The 22,429-nt window shown below is 41.8% G+C and overlaps 2 protein-coding genes across 4 annotated transcripts; both read right to left on the bottom strand.

Annotated features, from left to right (window-relative positions):
• Nucleotides 1-1,841: 1,841 nt before the first annotated feature.
• On the bottom strand, nucleotides 1,842-17,012 carry pklr (pyruvate kinase L/R). Of its 3 annotated transcripts, none has more exons than XM_034127369.1 (12): nucleotides 16,958-17,012; nucleotides 10,823-10,987; nucleotides 9,931-10,022; nucleotides 9,687-9,818; nucleotides 8,385-8,571; nucleotides 7,525-7,798; nucleotides 6,713-6,863; nucleotides 5,754-5,906; nucleotides 5,503-5,669; nucleotides 3,809-3,875; nucleotides 2,338-2,452; nucleotides 1,842-2,216 (listed from the first exon to the last, which is right to left on the bottom strand). In XM_034127369.1, exons 2-12 carry the CDS (start codon nucleotides 10,959-10,961, stop codon nucleotides 2,110-2,112), a joined length of 1,584 nt encoding a protein of 527 aa, XP_033983260.1. In that variant the 5' UTR covers nucleotides 10,962-10,987; nucleotides 16,958-17,012; the 3' UTR covers nucleotides 1,842-2,109. The 3 variants fall into 3 exon arrangements, with proteins under 3 accessions (XP_033983260.1, XP_033983259.1, XP_033983261.1); XM_034127368.1 differs by lacking the exon at nucleotides 16,958-17,012 and adding an exon at nucleotides 15,027-15,241; XM_034127370.1 differs by lacking the exon at nucleotides 16,958-17,012 and adding an exon at nucleotides 14,529-14,653.
• Nucleotides 17,013-17,143: 131 nt separating this feature from the next.
• LOC117480465 (cytochrome P450 11B, mitochondrial) lies at nucleotides 17,144-22,403 on the bottom strand. Its single transcript, XM_034127798.1, has 9 exons — nucleotides 22,069-22,403; nucleotides 21,768-21,923; nucleotides 21,007-21,221; nucleotides 19,670-19,873; nucleotides 19,175-19,356; nucleotides 18,905-19,071; nucleotides 18,316-18,394; nucleotides 18,015-18,230; nucleotides 17,144-17,472 (listed from the first exon to the last, which is right to left on the bottom strand). Exons 1-9 carry the CDS (start codon nucleotides 22,401-22,403, stop codon nucleotides 17,362-17,364), a joined length of 1,665 nt encoding a protein of 554 aa, XP_033983689.1. The 3' UTR covers nucleotides 17,144-17,361.
• Between the last annotated feature and the right edge of the window lie 26 nt (nucleotides 22,404-22,429).

Here is a 22,429-nt window from a genome sequence, read left to right on the forward strand (position 1 = left end):
AAAATCTTGCCCATGGTTTCACAGAATCCAAGCCACGTTGTCATGTTCAGTATCCGAGTGGAAAAATACTCATTGTGATGGGAGGCGCGCCGAAATGTTGCCGTCAGACAGCAAGAGGAGAGAGTACCGGCTTTACAAGAAAGCTTTATTTTAAAACTGACTAAATTAACCTGCTCAGGTGTTCAAAGTCTGACGCCCGAAATCTCCTGTTCTCTCATCGGCTGCCAGCTTCACTTCTGTCGAGTTTCAATGACATTGTGCCCAGACGTCGCTGTCCTTCCTCTCTGAATGACACCGGCGACAGATACAAAGGCTCGATATTTAAAAAGAATAAGCTGCTCCAAGGTAAAACGGGCTACTTTGCTGGATTCAAAAGCCTCATTAAAAAAATAAAACTACTTGTTGAGCCTTTCAGGTGGCTGCTCCTTCGTGAGCTGCTCAGAGAGAATCCAGTTTGAAGCTGAAATTCGCTCCTCGCTCAGCCCTCAGAGGTCGAGCTGGCGCGTCCTCAGAGGCGCACATCGCATGTAAATGACATATTAAATAAATAAATGTGCATATAAAAGGTCTGGATCTAATCGGCCTGTTGCCATGGCATCCGCATCCCCATCATCCGTCCCCCAAGGCAGCGTGCCCGGCCGGTACGAGACGCACGAATCCCTCGCAGGTAAAGCACGCACGTCATCGTCTCGCTCACCAATACAGCGAGGGAGCGTGAGAGCGATGATGAAACTTTATTGAAACCTCGGAAAAAGAACAATCTTTTTTAAGAATGGAAATGAGACTATAAAAAATGGAAGAGAAGATAAAATGCAATTGGATTAAATAATGAAAACAATATAAATGTCAAGTCCAAACTGATTAAACTAATCTCTTTAAAAGGCTTCTTCCAGTGCAATAAATTATAATTTTCCTATCAAATCTGCATAATAGCATATATAAGGAATTCAAATGCCAGACAAGTTGTATGTAAACACACAAAGGAACAAAACCTTTTGAGAGATAAGGTGAACAAATCAGTCATGGAGAGTAGCAAGAAAAAACGTTTTTTTAAGGTATTTTTTGTGCTTTACCTGATTATTTGTATTTTAAATGAGGCTTTTATTTACTAGACTTCACTACATTTCGAGGCAAATATTGTTGACCTTACTTCACAACATCTATCTGACAGCTGAACTTTGCAAACTGAAATTAAATAGAGAAAATACATTAACTTGTGACACATTTGTTGAGATAACTTCATTTAAATATTGACAAATTAGTTAAAAATACCATAAGCTCAACCAAAAAGCCTTAAAATTGCAGCCAACAAATTCCTTTTTTTAAGATAAATTATCAATCAACCTCCCAGATAATTGCACTATGCATATGCATGTGGATGTTATGGATATGTAGGAGGATTTGAGCATACTAGAGCTGGAAAGGAGGAGGAAGCTTGACAAAGGCATGGATGTCACATAAAGGCTCATCATACATGAGTAGGCCTTTCGCAGGAACAGAAATAATTAGTTTACAGGAGAACAGGAAGATGTCGGCATCTGGGTCATCTCTTGGACAAAAGGCTGCAGTCCAATACCCGTCATCTCTGCATCTCCCCGCCTGGCTCATAATGGGCAAAATAATTGTGCCGTCACAGAGATAAGCTTAGGACTATGGACTGGAATAAAATATTATCTACAAATTCTATAAAGGATACCAATAATGATACGCTTCAACAATGGCAGGCGAAGAGACAATGTTCACATTCAATTCAATATTACTCCAACAAATAGCAGAGATGAAAAGATTAATACGGCTCAATTAGTCAAGCTTAAGACTCTATGAAAGAGATGAACAGCGTGTTAAACTTAATGATTCAAGTTTTATTTGGAGGGAGTCATTGCTTTAAGACACGTTAAACACAAATTCAACATTCATGAGACCAGTGTTTCCCTAACATAACCCTGAGTTTAAATAACAATAATGCTGCTGCTTTAATGCTTTTGTTAAGCTATACTGTAACTCCCAGTGGTTATTGTTGAATTTAGAGAAAATTGGTGTTTTTTAGGTTCTTATGATGTTTATATGTCTGCATGTCAGTCAGATTTAGAGTCATGTAAAGTCGGGTTGTTATGGGACGTTGACTGCTCTCATAATGTTGGTGTGACCGGACCCCGGTATCCAGCCGGTCACCACGATCACCATGTCGCCCGACTTGAAGAATCCTCTTGCTTTCCCTGAAGAGGTGCATAGAAAGAGACAGAGTAGGGTGTGTGAGTAAGAAGGTTTCATAGCTAATAGGCAGGATATAATGGTGGCATATACTCAGACAAACAGCTCACACACACACACACACACCTATGTCCATGCCGAAGTTGACCCTGTTGTCTACATCGTCGGCCCAGACGGGAGCAGGCAGAGGGTGGAAGAGCACGGGAAACACTCCTCTCAACAGCTGCGACTGACGGGCCACCTGAGGGAGAGGACCAAATATATCAAGGTTTTGTGAGCGTCAAAAAACGACCAATTACCTACAATTAAGGCACTACATAAATGCCACACATCATTTGGAAAAGATTAAAAGAGACCAAAAGTATCGAACAGTAATTGAAAAACATATCTCCTATATGTAAACCACTGATAAGTCATTCGGTCATCCATTCGAGGCTATACGGCCACATTACTCCCTGATCTTTGTAATGCAGTGGCTCCTAACCATTTTGGTGTGTGAAAAATCAATATAGTAATCTCTATTTGTGACCCCTAATCACAGGTCACAATGAAATGAGTTATGATGAGACAAAGACAAAGAGAGATTTGCCCAGATTGTTGTATTGTAATATTTTTTAGAAGAAGTATTTCAATGATAAAAAGGGAAGAAATCCTAATATAATTTTGTGTAACCGAAGAATCTGGTTTAAAAGGTTTTCTTGTGACCTCTTGGGAAGTCTCCGCCCTCAGATCAGAAAAACACATTAGAAGATCTTAATTATCTTAAATAACTTTGACCTTTCCACTTTTTTCCCCTTTAATCTAAAAAAACAGACATGTTTTATTCTGTTACAGACTTCTGATAATTATAGTTTGAACTACCAACTACGCTATTAAGTTCTATATTATTACGGTTAAGGTTATTTTGACTTTGTATAAATATATTAGTGATGCTTTTGCTTTGTTTTATTTAAGCAACAGGCCTTTTTTTTCCACTGCTTATTTGTTTTGACATTATTGGTTCTGTTTCATTTCTAAAGTAAATGTTGTATCCCATCCCATAATACACATTATTTGTATTTCAACAGGGGACTCTTGGAAAAGAGATATTGCTCTAAGTTGGTTTCCGCTGTATAATAAAGGTTTCAACATTCAAAAAGACCATCCTGTGATCCGAGCAGTAATGGGGGTTGTCATATGGTCCCAGGGTCAAGACCCATGCAAGCAGCCGTCCACAGAGCTGAGTGTCCACACCACAGATGTTCTGCTTTGAGCTCCATGTGGACCTTTTATCATGTGGAGGGCTCTTTATATGGATTCATTTCAAATCACAAGTAATCTTGATTTACTCTGAAGCACATTGTGAAACATTCATGTTCTTTTGAATCAACTGTTCCATAAAACAGAAATACACTCCAGTGAAATATACCAATAAAAGTGCTCAGTCGATGAGACCTGTTAGACATCTTCAGTGCCGTCATCATTGACAACAAAAGACAGTGAGAGTGAACATTGATTGTATAACACGTTGTGCAGTTTTGGAAAGTGTGACTCATCAACAATTAGGTTGTTTTTCAGCAAGACAAAAGCTCTGCTGGTTCAGAGGGGCAGACTGTACCTGAGGGCTCCTGGTGATGGAAATGATGGGACAGCGAGGACGGTATCTGGACAGGAGATGTGCCGCCCTGGAGAGATGGAGAGGGAACACATATCAGCAAAGGTTGGCACATAAGCACGTCTCAACAGCTATTAGATGAATTTTCCTTGGGCACCATCATCCAATAGAAATCTGAAATGTATCCAGTCTTTTTTTTAATTCTCATCTGATAGAAATGGTGTGCACGCTTACACGCTAAACTAAGGCTTTCAATATGCTAAACATTTCACCTGCTTGAAAATCAGCCTTACAGCGTCTCAGCATGCCTACATTAGCATTCAGATCAAAGCACTTCCGTGTCTAAAGTACACTCTTGTACAGCTGATAGCATCGCTGTAGACTATTCGTCTTGTTTAATTACAATCTTGATCTAAAATCAAGGTCAGCTGTGTCTGCTCAGCCTTTTTGGTTAATTTACACAGCAAAGCAGCCAGAACCCACACAAATGCACACAAACTTAAGAGGAACACAGCAAACATTATAGTCAACATCAGCTATCCTAATGATGTGAGAAGATATGAAAGAAAGAGTACTGCAATGTTCAATCTGCAGCTTTGCTTGAGAGGAAAATCACATTGGTTGTTCCAGCCTGTTAAAGAGACTGTGTGCATATCCTGGGGGAAGAGGGGAAACTCAAAAACCTTGAGTGATATGTTTACTCAGTGTGGGCATGCTTAAAGGAATAAAAAAGCCAGCTGACTACCCTGGGATTTAAATCATATTGGATGGTTCCACACGACGGATCAGTGTCCAACGCCACCATTCAGGAGTAAATCAGGAAGTGGTGTGTCTGTACGTTAGGAGGTGGAAGGTTACACTGCAGAAGTCGGGGTCGTGGAGCGGAGAGTAGAGCGGCTGTCTTTCATGAAGGAGAGTGGAGTATGACTTCAGTTGAAGAGAGGCAATCCAAGTTCACCTTTTATTAACTGTAATTACAATCTTTCCTTAACCTTATGAGACTAGTTTGACATTACAGATTAGATAATGAACAGTTTTGCACCTTTTATATGGAAGCCGTGGCATCAGTGTCTGTAGTGTAAAAGCGCTTTGAGGCTAATTGCACTATATAAAGGCAAGTCCGTTTATAATTTGTCTGATGATATGTTAAATATATATACAGGGTCCAGTTGATAGGGAATTTATCTTTTCCCTCTCTTTCCCAGCACAGGCACACGACCTTGTGGGAACTGTTTTTACCAGTATGATAAGGCAGGCCCTTTCTCCGTGTTTGGCTTCAACTATAGCTGTGTCTTCGATATGACCATTAAATAATATTTTCTTCAGACAACACCAGGAAGGTTTGAGCCTACCAGGGACAGGATTTGCAGCGTCTGGTAGTATAATGTTGATATGGATCAGGAGTATTAAAGTGTCAGGATCAGAGGAAGAGAGCTTCAGAGTTAGCAGAAGCTGACAGAAGCTGTCTCTGCAATTGTAAATTCTCCGGCCATAAATTCACATAAATCTTCAGTGTCTGACATCAGTTCGAAGCTCTTCAGTGTACTGCTCCTAATAATATAATCATTAAACCATAAAATAATAATTGTATCTTGGGGCTCTGTAAATTATAACATTTTATTTATATACTGTGATGGACTGTACATGTTAACTTTAGTAACTCTTTCTACTAAGGCAATACACTTGGCTATACACACCTGCCGCTGGTGCTGAGGACTATGATGGCCCCAGCGCAGCACTTGAAGGAGGACTCTACCGCTCCGATGGCAGTGACCTCTGTGGGGTCAGAGGAGAGAGGAGTGAGGCGACGCAACTCCTCAAACAGCTGCTGGTGGAAAATGGCCCCCTCTGCCTCCCTGCAGATCTGAGAGACAGAGACAGAGAGCGTTATCAGAGGGCACCACAATAAGTAACACAACGGACATCATGCACACACAGAAACACACACCGAGTGCATCATCGCGACTGCTTCCACAGGAAACAGTCCTTTGGCCGTCTCCCCAGATAACATTACACAGTCTGCTCCATCCAGCACGGCGTTGGCCACGTCACTGCCCTCCGCTCTGGTTGGCCGTGGGTGGGCCACCATGCTCTCCAGCATCTACAAAAACATTATACATTAGTCTTTTAACCACAACCAAGATGTGACCACTTAGGGGATTGGATCAATTAATTCATTACAAATAAACCACTTTGTATGTCACTAGATGAGAAAGTAATGTAAGGCAGACAGGGCGTTAGAGAGAGAATGAGGGTAGGGGATAATGGCTCTTTGGATGGTTGGGCGGCAGTAAAGGAGAAATTAGAGATAATTGATCAATGGGGAGTATGAGTTCGCAAGATCATTATTGACATGCCGAGACTCTGTAGAATGAGTCAATAAGCAGGGCAGACGGATGGAAAATTAGATTTCTCACAGCGTTGCATCAGGAACTGTATCTTTCTAGTAGTTAAGGAACTGCTGCTAATGCTGATTACTGTACGTGTGTGTGGAAGGGGGGGGGGGGTGATTGTGAGCGCAGGTATTGAGTAGCAAAGCTGCCATAACGCTGTCACTCTGTGTCAGGAGCTGTAGCATAAACAAGATACAGCAGTGTGACTCAACATGGCTGCAGGAGTGTGTGTGTGTGTGTGTGTGTGTGTGTGTGTGTGTGTGTGTGTGTGTGTGTGTGCAACGGGAGAGGGGTGTTACAGAGAGGAAATGTGTGTGAGGATGAATTGAATGGAAGTAAGTGTGTGAGTGCATAATGTAGAAGTGCAAGGTTAATATGTGCCTGTTGAGTTTTAATGTGAGTTATTTCAACCCATTTGACACGGTCGGAAAACTCTGCAGTTGAGAGTCTAAATCTACATATTTATAGATTCTGCATCTTTCTTTGTGTGCTTGTGTATGTGCTCTCCCCTGACCTGGGTGGCACAAATGACTGGCTTGCCGGCAGAGTTGCAGCGTCCAATCATCATCTTCTGGGCGATGAAGACTTTCTCCGCCGGGATTTCGATCCCCAGGTCGCCCCTGGCAACCATGACGCCGTCACTCTCAGCTAGGATCTCCTGAAAGCTGATGGATAGATTAGAGGAGGATGAGGAGACAAAGGATTGAGAGTTTAGGATAAAGATGAAAGGGAGTTGGGGGGGGAAAAAGCACAAAAAGAGTGGCAAGCAGCGATGAAGAAGCAGAGGCATGAAAATGATGATGATAATGTTTGTTTCTGTGCATTATAATTATTCAAATGCTGGTCACAGTCTGCAAAAATAGGATTTGGCTCAAAGCTGCTGGATCTTGAAAACATGGTGAAGATATTAGTGTTTTCTTATGCTCTAAAACCAAATGCATATGTAAGCAGTGCAATCAAGTAAAATGCTGATCTAAGAACAATTCTGCCATAGGAATAGTATCAGTGTCAATGTTGAAAAATGACATCATGGATCATAACATTTTTACTAGACGATTTAGTTTTATTTTTGTTAAACATGAATCTCAGATATCAGCAGTCAACGTGTAGCAGGAGGAAACGAGAGATGAGTAATTGGGATAAGAGAGCTGTGACATACATTTTGTGAGATATGAGAAGTGGCAGCTATAACTCAACCAGACAGACACAAATTGCTTAGCATAAAAGTGTCAATCCATCACCTGTCACACCCTCCTGCCTCCAGCTACTTTAAGTAACCATGCCCGCCCTAATGTTTTAAATCCATAAATATTTCCCTTGACTCACTTCTGAACCCCTTGCCGGCTTTCCACCTTGCTGATCACTTTGATGTCCTTCCCGTGTGGCCCCAGAGTTCGCCGCACGTCTTTGACATCCTGGGCCGAGCGGATGAAGCTGGCGAATACCATGTCGATGCCCTGCGCGACCCCGAACCTCAGGTCGGCCTCGTCTCGCTCGCTGACCGCGTGCAGGTTGATGAGGTTGCAGCCGGGCAGGTTAACACCTTTACAACTGCACAGCAGCCCCCCCGACTCCACCACGGTGTCCACCCAGTCAGCTCCTAGAGAGGAGTTAGGGAACAAGAGGTCAACTAAAGGACACTTTATGAATTGTGGATAGCCAAAACCCCCAAAAAAGCCAATTTCTGTGAAGAATATGCTCTTAACTTTAGTGGATCGATAAAAGGTAGATAGCTGATAACATTTACTCTATAATAGTGTGGGATACATCATCTTGCAGGAGATAATGAAGATTTCCAATGTAAGCTTTAGCATGCATTTGACACTTGTTGTAGGAAGGTCCTTAACATTTATTTGGGATTTTTTTAAATGATAAATCTGATATAAATCCCAGCTGTATATTCCAGGTGACCCACTACGTAAAGCTACAACTGTTGAGGCCCAGATAGGATACAGACTAGCATAATGGTGGGTTAGCAGATTTTGTGACCACATTTAAAAAAGATTATTTACAGGTTATTCAGCTCAGTCTTTTGAAAAACATCTGATTCAACAGTGCCAATCATTATGTGACCAAATGAGGTGGTCCTCGTACATTGTTGCTATTGATTTATTAGAATAGAAATAAGTAAAACAAGAGGTAAGCAACGCAGAAATGCTTGTTAAATTCAACTTTATGTGTATTACCTGTTTCTAACACTTTGAGTCCAATGAGGCCGTCATCTATAAAGATCTTGTCTCCCTTCTTGCTGACTTGGGGCAGGCTCGGGTAATCCACCCAGACCATCTTCCCGTCTGTTTTGTCTTTGTCACTCTCTGACGTCAGCACACGGACATGGCTGCCCTTTTCCAGCTCCACCTCCCCCTCCACTTTCTATACAAAGAGGAAAGAAAAGCAGCCTTTAAGTAAACACTATGATCATCTCAGTATTCAACTCAAGACTCAATCAGTGCATTGTGTTGTGCACTGAACAGCGTTTTCTCCATGTGTTATTTTAAGATACTGTATTTGCGAGAACGTTTCGACACACAGACCCAGACTTGCAAGCTGTTGCTGTTGACCATGAACATAAGAATCTCAGATATTTTAGTGCTACATTTTTCTCAATGAATATATTCTCCACTTGTATGAAAGACTAACGGTACAGCTACCCTCCTAGTTCTCATCTTGTAATATATATTTAGTTCATGTTCTATCTGTTGGCACTCTCGCAGAAAGAATAAGGAAGATCAAATATTTATCTTCCTCTGCTTGCTTTTGCAAAACCACAATCTGCGTCTGAGCCGAGCTGAAGCCTGATGATCCGACACCACATGCTGCCGAAGCACAGGCGGGTTTCATTTAATGGCATGCCGTGCTTTACTGAGCAAATGTGTGTTATGAATAATTCTGGTAATTAAGATAAGCAAATGATGATGATAACGTGACAGACCTCCACTGTACGGGTTATAATTTTCCCACAAAAAGGCCCACTGCTTTTTACTTGCAATTTGTTGAAGTCTAATATTGTTGTCTTTATTTACTTGTTTGTTTATGATTTAATTTGAAGCTTGAAACTATCGCCATTTTTCCTGTTAATGTGAAATGTCTGAGTTTTGTAAGGCCAAGACATGACATATATTGTTACAAAAAAGAGAATATATGTTATATAAAATATAAAAAACATAATTAAATGAAATGATGTATAACACATGTTATTATCTCCGGTTTATCTTCCTATTGAGCTATTTAACAGAATTAAGAAAAGACAAAACAACCAGCGTGCAGCTAACACGTCCTGCATAACATTTTCTGAACTAATCAAGGCATGAAGAGGTTTCCAAGAGCATTGAGTTATTTGTTCAGCAAAGCAGACAGCATGCAACAACCGGTAAGAAATGATGAGGATAGAAAGCAGTCGACAAACTGTCAGCACGTCTCACAGCTGACTGGATGTGAGCGGCGGATTAGCTTCAGACGGTTTGGTGGATCAAGCATGAGATGTTTACCCCTTTCACTAATCCAGTGCGGATCTCTGGACCCTTCGTATCCAAGGCGATGGCAACCGGCCGGTAATACAAGGGGTCAGAGGTTATCGTCTCCACCGCCTCTCGGATGTTTTTGATGGTTTCCCCGTGGTACTGAGAGACACATGGAGGGAGACGGAGAATCAACACATGACTGAAGGAAAGACCAGAACATGTGAACAACTGTAACTGAGAGTAACGGCACACAGAGAAGTGCTGTACATACCTCATGTGAGCCATGGGAGAAATTAAGGCGTGCAATATTCATTCCTGCCTTGATCATCTCGTGGAGTTTGGGGATTGATCGGGATGCAGGACCTTAAAAACACAGAAGTAAGATATATAACATTTTATATTAAAACAAAGCTGAAAGAATAAGGAACATTTAGACCAAAATGAGTCAAATAAAGTCAATGGTTCCAGTTCTCAAATTTGGCAATTTGCTGCTTTTGTGTTTACAATAGTGGTGAAGTGAAAACCTTTGTGTTTTGGACTGTCAATTTGCATAAGCAATTTAAATGTGTCATTTTGCGTTCTGGAAACAAATTCTTGACATTTTATTGGCCAACAATATAATTGGAAGTGATTGATACATTGAAATTGAGATGGGGAGTTAATCTTGAATTGTCATCACAATTAAAATAATGTTAATCTTCAGCGTGTTTTGGATATGCTCTAAAGCCACCATTTTTCTATGAAAATCAGCAAAGCAGTTTTTCCATAATCCTGTTGACTAACAAACTGGACCAAAAAACATAATCTCCTTGGCGGAGATAATACATTCACTGGTCTATCTACCTTCTAGTTTATTCCTTTGGACACAAGAAATACCTGCCCTTGTGAGGAACGAAAGGTGATCTGGAAAATCAGAGCTTTCAAGAAAGTAGCAGTTAGTGTATTGTGTTTCCTTCTAGTAATCTTCTCCTGTTTTATGGGCAGGAGAAAGGCCGAGTGAGCTTCACAGCCAAGACTTAAACTCTGCCAAAACACTGAGAGCCACCCAGCATCACCCCGGAGATGTCAGCCTGACCGACTGCCAGCGATGACAGAAAAACAACAGTGGCAGAAAACAAACATGAAACTGAGACTCAGTGTCTGAGAACTGTGGTCACACTCACCAATGGTGCAGATTATGCTGGTGTTGCGCGCTGTGATTGGCTCATGGTCGATGTCCAGCAGACAGAGATGCTCCAGGAAAGTGTCGGCCATGCTGGCGTCGAGTTGCTGCCGTTGGATGAAAGAGTCGGGCAGTGTCATCTGATCAGAGTAGCGCCTGATGCGAGCTGTACGAAGAGGAAGCAGAGAATTTGAGAGAAATACTGTTAGCGGGATGAAGTCAGTCAGGAAAACTCAACCACTGACTGCAAAGACTTTAACCAAACACCTCTCAGTGTAAAGGATAAGGAAGAACAACACTTTGGTTAGCCTGAGTAGCATGTGTTGAGATAAAAAAAGGCACCCAGATTTTACATTTACATTGTCAGTAAAAAGGAAATATATTTAGGCACACAGTCACAAAAACCCACATCACATAATGACCTGATATTAAAAAGAAGAAGAAGAAGAAGAATGGTCACACATGCAGAGCACACAGCACACACAGTGAAATGTGGCCTCTGCATTTAACCCATCCTAGTACCTTTCCAGGTTTTTACAAAAGTCTTTGAATATGAACTTTTCCTCTTCAGATTGTTAAACATTTTGAGAATTGTTTAACTTTTCCCTTCAGATTTTGAAATGATATAATGATTGATAGTTCAAGTAATGTAATTATGTTATCATGTCATAGTCTTTTGATTTAATATTTAATGAAGCTAACGTAAATATAATCCTATATTGAAGACACTGCAATTTTGCAGATTACAGAATTGATTGTGGCATCTCAACCGTTAACTAAAGCATGCAGGGTTCATTACGTTTTACATGTTGACATTCATCTGTCATACGACTCGGTTATATACAAAAACTAAAGATACTCTGCAGGGAAGACAATATTGTTTTGAAAAGCAACACATTTGAAAACTGGAAGAAACACTGGTATTAATGCCATGTACAGTAGGGGTAATAAAAAAGGGCTGTATTGTGACATTTGAAACAAATGAAAATACAAAAAGGGTCTCCACTCTAGGAATCCCTTGATATAAAGAAGTCTGTATTTCAGGAAACTGAAGGAAGGCATGCAGTTTAATACATTTGATCCTACCTTTAAATGAACTGTGGTAACAGCGATCAGACTCAAATGCAGCCTTAGGATTAGGGAGAACATGATTCAGGCAGGTACAGTTTAGCATCTCTATAGCGAGCTGTAGCAGTTCCAAATCTTTCCAAATCCTCAAACTCTTTGTGTAAATAATGCAGCAGACTTCCTTGCCACGATGCATAGAAGTGTCTGTTATTTTGCAATGGCTTACTCAGTTACTGCTGTGGAGTAGGCCGAAACCCTCTCCACAACAGTTACTATATCTCCTATTATAGAAACTATCCACAATGTCCAATCAAACACACTACCATTATCATGCTAGAATTCAATCCTAGCCAGACATCAAGGAAACATTCACTCCACATGCTTCAAAGAAACAGTGTCTACACTTCAGCTGCAGTCTTTGGTGAGAACAGCTTAAGGTTAAGGTTAAGGTTAGGGTTAGGGTTAGGGTTAGGGTTAAGGTTGGTAGCAGGAGCTTGAAAGCCACATTAAGCCCAATTCCAAATGCTTTGGGATAAACTCCCCTCTCTCTGACAGAAACAGGAAATGTACTAAATGTTCGGAACAACGGTTTTAAATCAGCATATTTCGGACAAAAACAAATACAAAATAAATATTATAAAACTCAAAATACACTATAGTAGTTTTTATTTTTTGTAAATCTTTTTGCTGCTTGGTTTTTATTACAGAGTCCCTGTAAATAACAAAAACGTTGTCTATATTTTGAATGTCACTTATTGCGCAACGGGTTTACAAGTACCTGCTTGCAAAAAAATATTTTGTACACACATAGTCAGGTAGGGCAGCAGGTGAAGTCAGGCCGATGCAGAGTCACATTTGGAGGGCTTGATAACCCCCCTCCCACTCCCCTCTCCACACTTGTTGGTTTGGAACGGCACTTTGTGGCCGACCCTCCACGCGAACACTGAGTGGAAGTGAGTAGGGGGAGGGTGTAGGGGAAGGTTTGGAATTGAGCCTTCAACTCTAATGGGACTGTTGAGGAGAGTGGGAACAGGTGCAAATGGGCGGGGCAGTGAGATGATGTGGAAAGGAGGGAAAGTCTCATGACATTGGGTGGATGGATGGGAAATGGCAATGAAAGGGCTTTGAGAGATGAAAGGAGGGACAGAGAGGCAGACTGTGACAGGAGAAAGGATGAAGACAAACTGGTGTCGTCTCAGAAGAGGAACTGGAAGAGACTGATATGGCTGCTCTTTTGTTGTTGTGCAGTCTGTGTAGAAGGTATGCTCTTCCTTATCCTAATATTTACAGTGCTAATGCATTCTTCATGAGGAAATGATCATGAATAGATGAGTGTGAAAGCTAAATGATACTTGAAAACTGGTGTGATGCCAACGTTTAAACGATGCATGAATTGTTTGTTGTAAGACAACACATGCATATTTGGTGTTTTTCGGCCACCCGATAAATATTAATATTACTCCTACTGTAGCTCTGGTTTGGTCTCCACACATTTCTGAGGGAAATATCTGTCTCTTTAGCTGCTTTGTTCACCAGCTAGTCATGTCCTGTTTGTTTCTGCTGCTGTTTGGTGTCCTATAGGAACTGGACTGCTAAAAATGAAGCTACAGGAGTTGCTAATCAAAATGCTGAAGTTACAGAAGATTGTAAAACCAGCCGAAAGATAAGACTGCAGGAAATTGCTTTCAAATGAAAAATTATCTTGGGCTTCATTTCTTCAAGCTGTCTTTTGAGCCATTGTTACTATACAAATTTGATTCCACATATTTCAGTAGACACTCAAAACAGTTTCTTAAAAGACGCAATTTTAAACAAAAAAAACAGTTTTTATGCTTATGTTATTATGTATTTTTTGTATCTCTTAAAACCTAAGACGTACAGCTCTTTAAGCCTTTTAACACTGACGTTTCCTGTCAACACTGCTGCTACTAAACCTGAGCGTACCGACCTGTAGACTGAGGCTGTGTCTTTCATGCAAAGTAATGTGGAACCTGGTTGAAGGCTCTGAAACAGTTCAATGCCATCCATTTTGAAGGATGTCAGAATCAATCATCCCTGCCATTTCTGCCACCACAGGGGAGGAGGGAGTAAAGACCATCGAGGGGAAGGACGAGAGTAGAGGCTTACAGACAAGGTCGCTGCAAACGGCACAACGTGAGCAAAGGGGTGAGGACAAAAGAGAGGAAGGAGGGGGGAGGAGTGGAGGGCGAGGTGATGAAAAAAGGGAATCTAACCACTAAAGGTTTCTATCGATCTACAAAGGAGAAATTCATTTATGTTTGCTATGCCTGCAGGATTAACAACTTGTTGACCTATATCATTTAATAGTGTTTTTTTTTTTAATTGTGTGCTATAAATTAAAGTGCTCTGTGGAGAATAGACAGAATGACAAAGAGGGAAGTCTGCAGAGGAAACTCCCTGGTGAAAACGGTGACTTTTCCTGTGGATTCGGTAGCTGTCAGTATTTTGTCCTCTCTTTCTGTTCCAGTCTTTCTCTCTCCCTCCACCTCCATGTGACCCAGTTCTCCCGCACCGCTGCACACATCATTACGTGTCCCACTGAGATCCTGCAGCCCTGACACATCCCACAGCGTACACATGGAAACACACGTACGTACACATGTGCATGCACCACGTACCTGTTACTGGAAGGCTGGCTAAAAATAAAGCAGGTCAAAGACAGTTGCGGTATCAGAAATGATGGCTGATAAGATGGGTGAGGCAGGTGATGGGTGTGTCCTGTTGCAGAAGGTCACATTCCTGCATGAACGCCCGTCACTGTGCATGTGTGCAATGGACCGCTGAACCCAAGGTTAGAGAGCAACTTAGTTTAAAAAAGTAAAAGTATATGACAAATGACTAAGTGATGCATAATCTTAACTACAAAAAACATCTGGATAATTTCTGATGAGATAATTTGATTTGTCATAACCACGGATATTGGAATATGATAAATGAATAGCCACAAATACACATAATTAACGGCACATATATTCTGTGTCTTTGCACGTTAACAGTTAATCCAGATACATCATTATTTCGGGATTTTTAATCATGTGGAAGTTGTATGACAAATATATAAAAGTTGTTAAAGCTCTGCAACACATATTATAAAATAACATTATTGTTCAACTTACCCATTTTACCCATAAATACATCCATTTTTAATAAGAAATCCACTGCACAGTTCTTTCTTCTCTACTAGTTTATTTTTATTTCAATATCCTGTAATTTGTCTATATTTCTCCTCTGCCTGTATCCGTGTCTGTGCTCGGGTCATGCACTTTTCATTCTGTAAGTTTAGCGTCAGCGGAACAAGCCAGGTTCAGTCTCGTTCCTCCAGTTTCACACTCTGACCCCTCTGATCCCCCTCGTCTCTCCTCCCACTCGCTCATTTGGATGGGGGCCATGCACTGCTTGCAACATAGGAAGGATTTTGGATGAATAAGTAGCCTGACTGGGTCAAGGTGATGCTAAATAAGGAAAGAACTTCATGTCACAGTGATGACACTAAACTATCAGGGTGCACTACAGTACAAAGTGATTTATTGCTGCATCGCTGCAGATTATGTCACCCTAACTCCGAACCTGAAACACTATTAACCTCAAACAAAACACTTTCTAGTACTTCCGAATGACTAAATTGTGCTGAAACTAGAAGAATCATTAACATTTCAAGAATAGCTTCAAAGCAAAATGCCAAATATTTGCTCTTTCCAGCCTCTCATATTTTGTTTCTTTTCATTGTTGTAAAAAGTTTTGGGTTTTGGACAAACTAAACATTTAATGACATCAAATAAAAAAATGGTAATTGTGCTTTTGTGAAACTTTTGAAAAAAAGATGTTCATCCTTTTATCAGACTGGACAATTTATTAGTTAAATGTATAAATAATAAATGAACAGATTAATACATGAAGGAAGGATTCTAATAGGCCAATGTTAATAGGTAATTTATAAATGGCTGTACAGTAGTTTCCAGACAGCCGTTATAAATGTTAATAAATTATTGAACAATCATTTTAGCCCAAATGGCCTACAGCAAAGGTCAAAGGTAAAAAAATAAATTATAATTAGTGGGATACATGTGATGAAATGAAAATCTAAAAACATAGTTTTATAATTCAGGAAAAATACTAAACTTGTAAACCAGTGCAGTTTTATTAATAGATTATAACTGTGTTTAAAGTAGTAGTAAATTATTAACTTTCCATTGATTATACACTTTTTGAAGCTTGACTTACTACAAAACGGTATTTTTCTAGACCAGAAGGAGTTTGTTGGAAATTGAGTTTAATGTTTCCTAATCCCAGAACGTTTTTGTACCTTGGAAAAATGTGTATCGTTTCTAATCTGTTGTCCTCCACATTTTGCATTCACAGCAGGTTGCTGTTTTATTGGAAAACACACAAAACTGTCTGTTCGACACCTGATAACGGCTGATGTTATATAGCTGTGAGACACGGATTACTTTGCGTTTCCTGGAGTGCATGGTGCAGATTTTGTATCTATGCAGAGTCACTCATGGACCCAGACTGACAGTCAGAGGGTGTAAATCTTTAGCCAGAGCACAAACAGACCTTTGTTCCTCAGTACACAAGAGAAGCTGCACCTGCACCCCTGAGTGACACACACCTATGATATAATATTATTGAACGTAATTACCCGACTGGAGTAAAGGTTGGTTTTACGCATGCAGACCAAAGTCCAATAATATAAAAATAATATGCAACTTTTGCAACACTTGGTTGGAAGGCTACTTTAACTTTCGTTTTTTGGTAACATCAAGCACTTCATTTTCGTGTATTTTTATGAAACGTGTCAACAAACAAGTGACTAAAGCGGAAACAATAAATCATCATTATCTGATGGAGGAAAATAAATAGTGTGCAAGAAAAGTTTTTCAGAAGAAAAATAAACAACCTAACAAAAACAGCTTGTAATATGAACAGCAGGGTACAGCACGTCTATGCACGCTGCATAAAGTGCTTACACAGTAGGTTACAGTAACAGAGGCAGATAAGGAAGTAAGGTTGTGAAGTTTAGATATTAATAAAGTAAACAACCAACCTGTTAAGATCCATGAAGCAGGCCCAGAGGACAGTGAGGAGGGACCGAAGGGAGGGACAAGACTGACACATTTAACTGAATGTGTTGATATGCGTGTTAGCGCCATCTGGTGGGAAACAATGCAACTGTTGCTTTTGCAAGCTGAGCCACAATGAAGACAACAGGAGAACGACATTTTAGGCTACTTTATTTACCAGCAATTTGAATATTTTGGGTTAAAAGCTCAGTATTTAAGGATGCAAGAAAAACTCAGTGCAAGCTCCAGGGAGTATCATCAGAAATATGGTTGTTATGTTTTGAGATTCAAGCTTTAAGCTACAAAGTGTGATCAAACAATGTTGATAGCATTAGTCTCTGCCGTGTGTGTGTGTGTGTGTGTGTGTGTGTGTGTGTGTGTGTGTGTGTCAGAGTTGGCTGAAAGTGATCCTTGGCGGGGTCTCAGGCTGGAGGATGAGGGTGCATGTGGTTCTGATGTCCTCTGAGGATGACACGCTGAGATGGAAGCTCAGCAGGATCTAAACAGAGAGGGAGGAGAGAGGAGAGGCAGAAGGTCATGGAGGTGTTAATACTGAGTGAAGAGCACATGTTAAGAAGGATCACAGTTATGCTATACTTAGCAACAGTTATTAAAAGGTTCATATTTCTATTTTGTGCCTCTAATGTGACAAGTTTACAGGCTTTAATGTTCATAATCTGCTTTATTTTTCTCATACTGCCTGTGCTGCAGCACCTCTTTTCACCCTCTGTCTGAAACCAGAGCCCAGTCTGCTCTGATTGGTTAGTTGGCCGGCTCTGTTGTGATCGGTCAACCGCTTAGAGATATCCGGCCCCTAGCATGTACAATGTGTTTGAGCGCTAGCCTATCAAACGTGAGTGTTAAATAATGATGTCACTATGTTATGTAAATAAAGAAAGGGGTCCAATCGAGGCGTTTCTGGAAAAATACAAATAAAAAGTTAGTGCAAAATTAGATGTGAATTATTTCCCATTTTATGCTTTTTGCTTCACATCCTTCCTCTCTGACTTCATCCTCCTTTTCTCATCTGCTATTACTCACATGCATGAGTAAGAGCTGCATCTCGTTCTCAGCAATCCTCCTCCCGACACACTGCCTCGCCCCAAAGCCAAACGCCAGGGAGCGAAACCCCCCTGCCCCCTCTTCTCTCTGGCCCCCCTCCCTGCTGCTGCCCCACCGCCCGGGGTCAAAGCGCAGCGGATCCTCAAACACATCCGCACTCCTTCCCAGGGGGTAAAGACAGGCCTGGACCATGGTCTGAGGAGAGAGAGAGGATGGCCGTCACACACACTGAGGTCAGCTGAAGCAGTGATTGCTCCACACTGTGACAATGATCACTCACCCCAGCAGGAATGTGGTAATTCTGAATAACAATGTCTTTGATGGGATACCGCTGCACTGTCGTTCCCACCGGGTATAACCTGACACAACACACACACACAAATGTGTTACCATTCACTAGGAAATATGGAACATATAAGTCATGTATAAACAATATCACATTCATCATCACATATATCAGCAAATACATCACATACGTTCAAAAACATTGCATTTAGCAAAAAAAGGAGAGAAGAAACATTGTGCAGACATGAACTTGAATGCCCATGCTCTAAAGCACTCTTATATCTTTCTGCCTCCCTATTAGTGACACTTTCATGAAAACCTCAACACAATGTATCTTTATTGTGAATTGAGACTTTTGTCTTATATTTTGGATATGGTAATTTAGCATGTTGTCTTTGCCATCTTTCTTTTCCTGGTTTTGATTAAAGGTTGGTTTTAAAGCATAATGAAGGTGCACCTATATACTCTGTACTTGATAGGAACCTGCAGGCGACAGAGTACATACACACTGCAGAGATGAAGTGTGTGTATCTAGGTGGCCTACTTTAATCAGGCCATGAGCAGATGTCTTGAGTATGCTGTACCTGAGAATCTCCTTGATTGTGCCCTTCAGTAGAGGCGCCCCCTGCAGGGCTTTCTGAGGGTCACCACCAGCCTGTGCACACGACACCCTCACCTGCTGCCTCACCCTCTCCTGCACCTCGGGGTTACGGCCCAGCTCAAACAGAGCAAACTGCAGGGGCACCGCTGTCTGCAGAGAGGGGGGGGGGGGGGGTGACAGGGAGTCAGTGACAGGTGACAGGGAGTCAGTCAGTGACAGGAAAACAAACACAAGCAACAACACACACACACACCGTGTCCACCCCTCCAGCCATCAGCTCAGTGATGTTGGCTTTGATGAGGTCCAAAGACAGCTGTCCTTTCTCCATGAGTTGACCCAGAACCCCGGTGTACCGAACTCCAGCTGTTCCGGCCCCGGACCCCTGAGCATGTGAGGAAGACATTCGTCGGTACCCCTTCTGGATCCTCGCCTCCGCTGGAAAAAGATGAGAACAAGATGGCACAAAAGTCAGAAAATATGGTAGTAATGAGGTAGGATACTGAAACAGATTGAATTGAGTCAAGCATCCTTCACATTCAATTCCTGCCTAATTACTGGGATAATCTTTCAGGCATCGCTAATGATTTTTCACTTTTCCCACATGCAGACATTCAGGAACATTCCCGTTTTGAGCCTTTTAACACATGCCATGGCAGTGCTGAAACAGATTGGGCACAAGGCAGTAAAGCAGGCTTCAATACTAAAATAAATATAAACTAAATTAAATCAGTGCTTGTATTGTGCCTACCATGGCTGAAGATGTGGTCCCATGCGTTGGCGTGCTGAGTCCACAGGGGTGCGCCGATGCGGAGCAGCAGGCGGGGGGGCAGGTAGAGGAGAGGGGGAGTTGTTGCCAGCATTCGCTCCACGGCCCAGATGAATTTCTGGGACTCCAGGGAGGGAGATGAGGAGAAGAGGCCAATACGTTCTCCATAGAGCACATGGCAACTGGCTGCAGGGGGGAGGAGGGGAGGTGGGGGTGAGAGATATGTGTTTCAAGGTATGCAAACAAGCTAAGGCTAGAGGTTGAAAACACAGTTGAATTTCTTGAAATAATAATCTCAAATAGCCTATAAAGCCTACAGGCTAGTTTTTGAAATGCAACGCTTGAAGGATTACCTGGCCCTATGGGTTAAAGTGAAGTAAAGTTAAAAAAAATGCTTGAGGAAAGAACTTTTTCTGTGTTTTTCAAATCCAGTTCCACACAGAGAGACAATTATGTTTTCTGAGCGCATACCTTGTCTCTGAGGAACTGCCTCTCCTCCATCCATCAGCTATGAGACATGCTTGTATTATATTAACTTCACATCACTGACTGGAATAGAGTTTCTTGCAGCTCTATTCCTATCCTGGCTTAACACCTGGCTCTGTGTGCACTGGTCCATTAGGAGCAGACTAGCATGACTCAAAGTCATCAACTCTCCCTCCTTCACTCTCTGTATCTCTCTCTCACACTCTCTCTCTCACACACACACACACACACACACACACACACACACACACACACAGTGTGTTCAGCACACTGAGTCACACACACACTCACACTTGTGAATGTGTCATGTTGCAGATAGGCTCATGAAAGGAGCAGAATGCGGGAGCTTTGATGGTCTTTGTTGGTGTTTCTATTTTTAAAGGTGCGTGTTCTCCTGGACCTCCCACATCTATAATATGTTAACAGATATGCCTCGGGTTAAAATAAGGTTTGGTTCTCATGAGAGCTGAGAATATTTTAGAATTAAAAAGAAAAAAAAGAGAAGTCGCAATGACACATTAACAAAGACCGGCAGATTTTGTAAAAGAGAATTTGTTATTCGATCATTTGATAAGCTGTCACAGCCTACGTCAGCATTTGTGATTTAACTTGGCTAATAAATAGAGTGAATGAAAGCCAATCTAAATGGGGAGATGACATTTATCCAAAACCATCCCCTACCGAGGATGTCAATGTCATGACAAATATGTATGAAATGCTCACCAAGACAGAAGGAGTCAGTATTTTGTGGAGATGATGTTAATAAAACATGTTCCCATGTAAACGTTTACTGTGCAATCAAACAAAGAAACTGCAGGTCACAAATCACTGACCTTCCAGTGCAAATCTGAAGAGGTCAGGACTGGGGTCCACGGTCAGACTGCGTTTCCCCCCCTCGACTCTGCCCTCCTTCCCCACTCTCACCTGCAGCATTCGACTGAAGTCCCTTGCAACCTCATCAAGCAGGGGCAGAAAACGCTTTACGGGCGCACTCATCATCACCTCCCTGTTGAGGATCAGGCGATCAGCTCGCCACTCCTCACCGTTCCTGTGAAGAGAAGAGTTAAAGGGAGCGTATTAGTTCACCTGGTTCACTTCCTGATTCTGAAAACTAGTATACCTTTCTCAGCAGATGTGCTGTTCAGTTACTTAAATACTTCTTAAGTAGAGGTTCTGGTTCCCTATCAATTTGTGTTTCCCCTTGATTTCAAATATTTTTATCCTGACATGTATGCATTTTTCTACAAAGAAAAAACTTGTGCCATCAAAATATTTGAAAGATGATACAATCATATCTATATTATGTGTAGGAGCTTTAAAAACTATAGCAACAATTGATAGCAGAATACTTTACTGAAGCAGAATGATTGAAGGACCAACAGAACATTTGCAAGATGATGATGGCACAAGTGATTTCATAAATGCATACACACTCAAAACACACACATACAATGAAAACCTTCATACACTCATGCTCGTTAACCTGTCTTCTTGCATATCGATGAATATGAAGTCCTCAAATCGGAGAGTCCCCACAAAGTGACTGAAACAGACATACAGTGTGTAATAAGTTGAACCGAGGTGTGTGACTGACTTGAGGAAGACTCCCTTGCTGAGCTGCCGTGTCTCTCTGTGAGTTGCCCAGGGCTGCAGGGTCATGCGTCGGGGGTGCAGGCCCTCTGAGCGGAACAGCTCAGCGATGTCCAGCGGCAAAATGATGTTCACACTGCTCTGGGTGCCCACATGCTCCCTAAACAGACACAGAAACACACACACAAACAGAAAGGCTATGGTGTTAAGTTAACTGACATGTATTAGATGTACATACATATATTAGAAAACAACTCAAGGGTCAATGACATGCTTAGGGAGAGGCCATCCTGTCTTCCTGCTACCTGTAGATGGGGCCGAGGGCTTTGAAGGTCCTCTCCATGTGTAAGTGAAGATGCCGGAAACGATCTTCTCTCCAGAACTTCACCAGGTTGACCCAGCCACTCCTGCCTGTGTGAGGGATCTCCTCAAAGCTCCTCACCCGTCCATCCACACCCTTCTTTCTAACTCCAGTACTCTCAGCTGCTTTTCTGCCCTCCAGCTTCCCATGTGCCACCGTCCCCGCCGCCGCCGCCATGCTGAAAGCTCTCCGAGGTGCGACGCCACATAGCAGATTTCTGGACCCGCAGGTTTGCTGTGCTCCGACACACACAGTCACTCGGATGTACATGCTCCTCATGGTCCAGACGAGATGTGTCCGTCGGT

The sequence above is a fragment of the Trematomus bernacchii genome, unplaced genomic scaffold (assembly GCF_902827165.1).
Source record: "Trematomus bernacchii unplaced genomic scaffold, fTreBer1.1, whole genome shotgun sequence".
Classification (NCBI taxonomy): domain Eukaryota; kingdom Metazoa; phylum Chordata; class Actinopteri; order Perciformes; family Nototheniidae; genus Trematomus; species Trematomus bernacchii.

Coding starts and splice junctions, on each gene's coding strand:
- pklr (XM_034127368.1), bottom strand. CDS start 15,051: ATGGATGTATTTATGGGTAAAATGG. Junction 5,907..6,712: donor CAGTCATTTGTGCCACCCAG/GTCAGGGGAGAG, acceptor ATGTTTTTGTAG/ATGCTGGAGAGCATGGTGGC. Junction 3,876..5,502: donor GTCCTCAGCACCAGCGGCAG/GTGTGTATAGCC, acceptor CCATCTCTCCAG/GGCGGCACATCTCCTGTCCA.
- LOC117480465 (XM_034127798.1), bottom strand. CDS start 22,403: ATGAGGAGCATGTACATCCGAGTGACTGTGTGTGTCGGAGCACAGCAA. Junction 21,924..22,068: donor GCCCTCGGCCCCATCTACAG/GTAGCAGGAAGA, acceptor GTGTCTGTTTAG/GGAGCATGTGGGCACCCAGA. Junction 19,357..19,669: donor GGACCACATCTTCAGCCATG/GTAGGCACAATA, acceptor ATCTTTTTCCAG/CGGAGGCGAGGATCCAGAAG.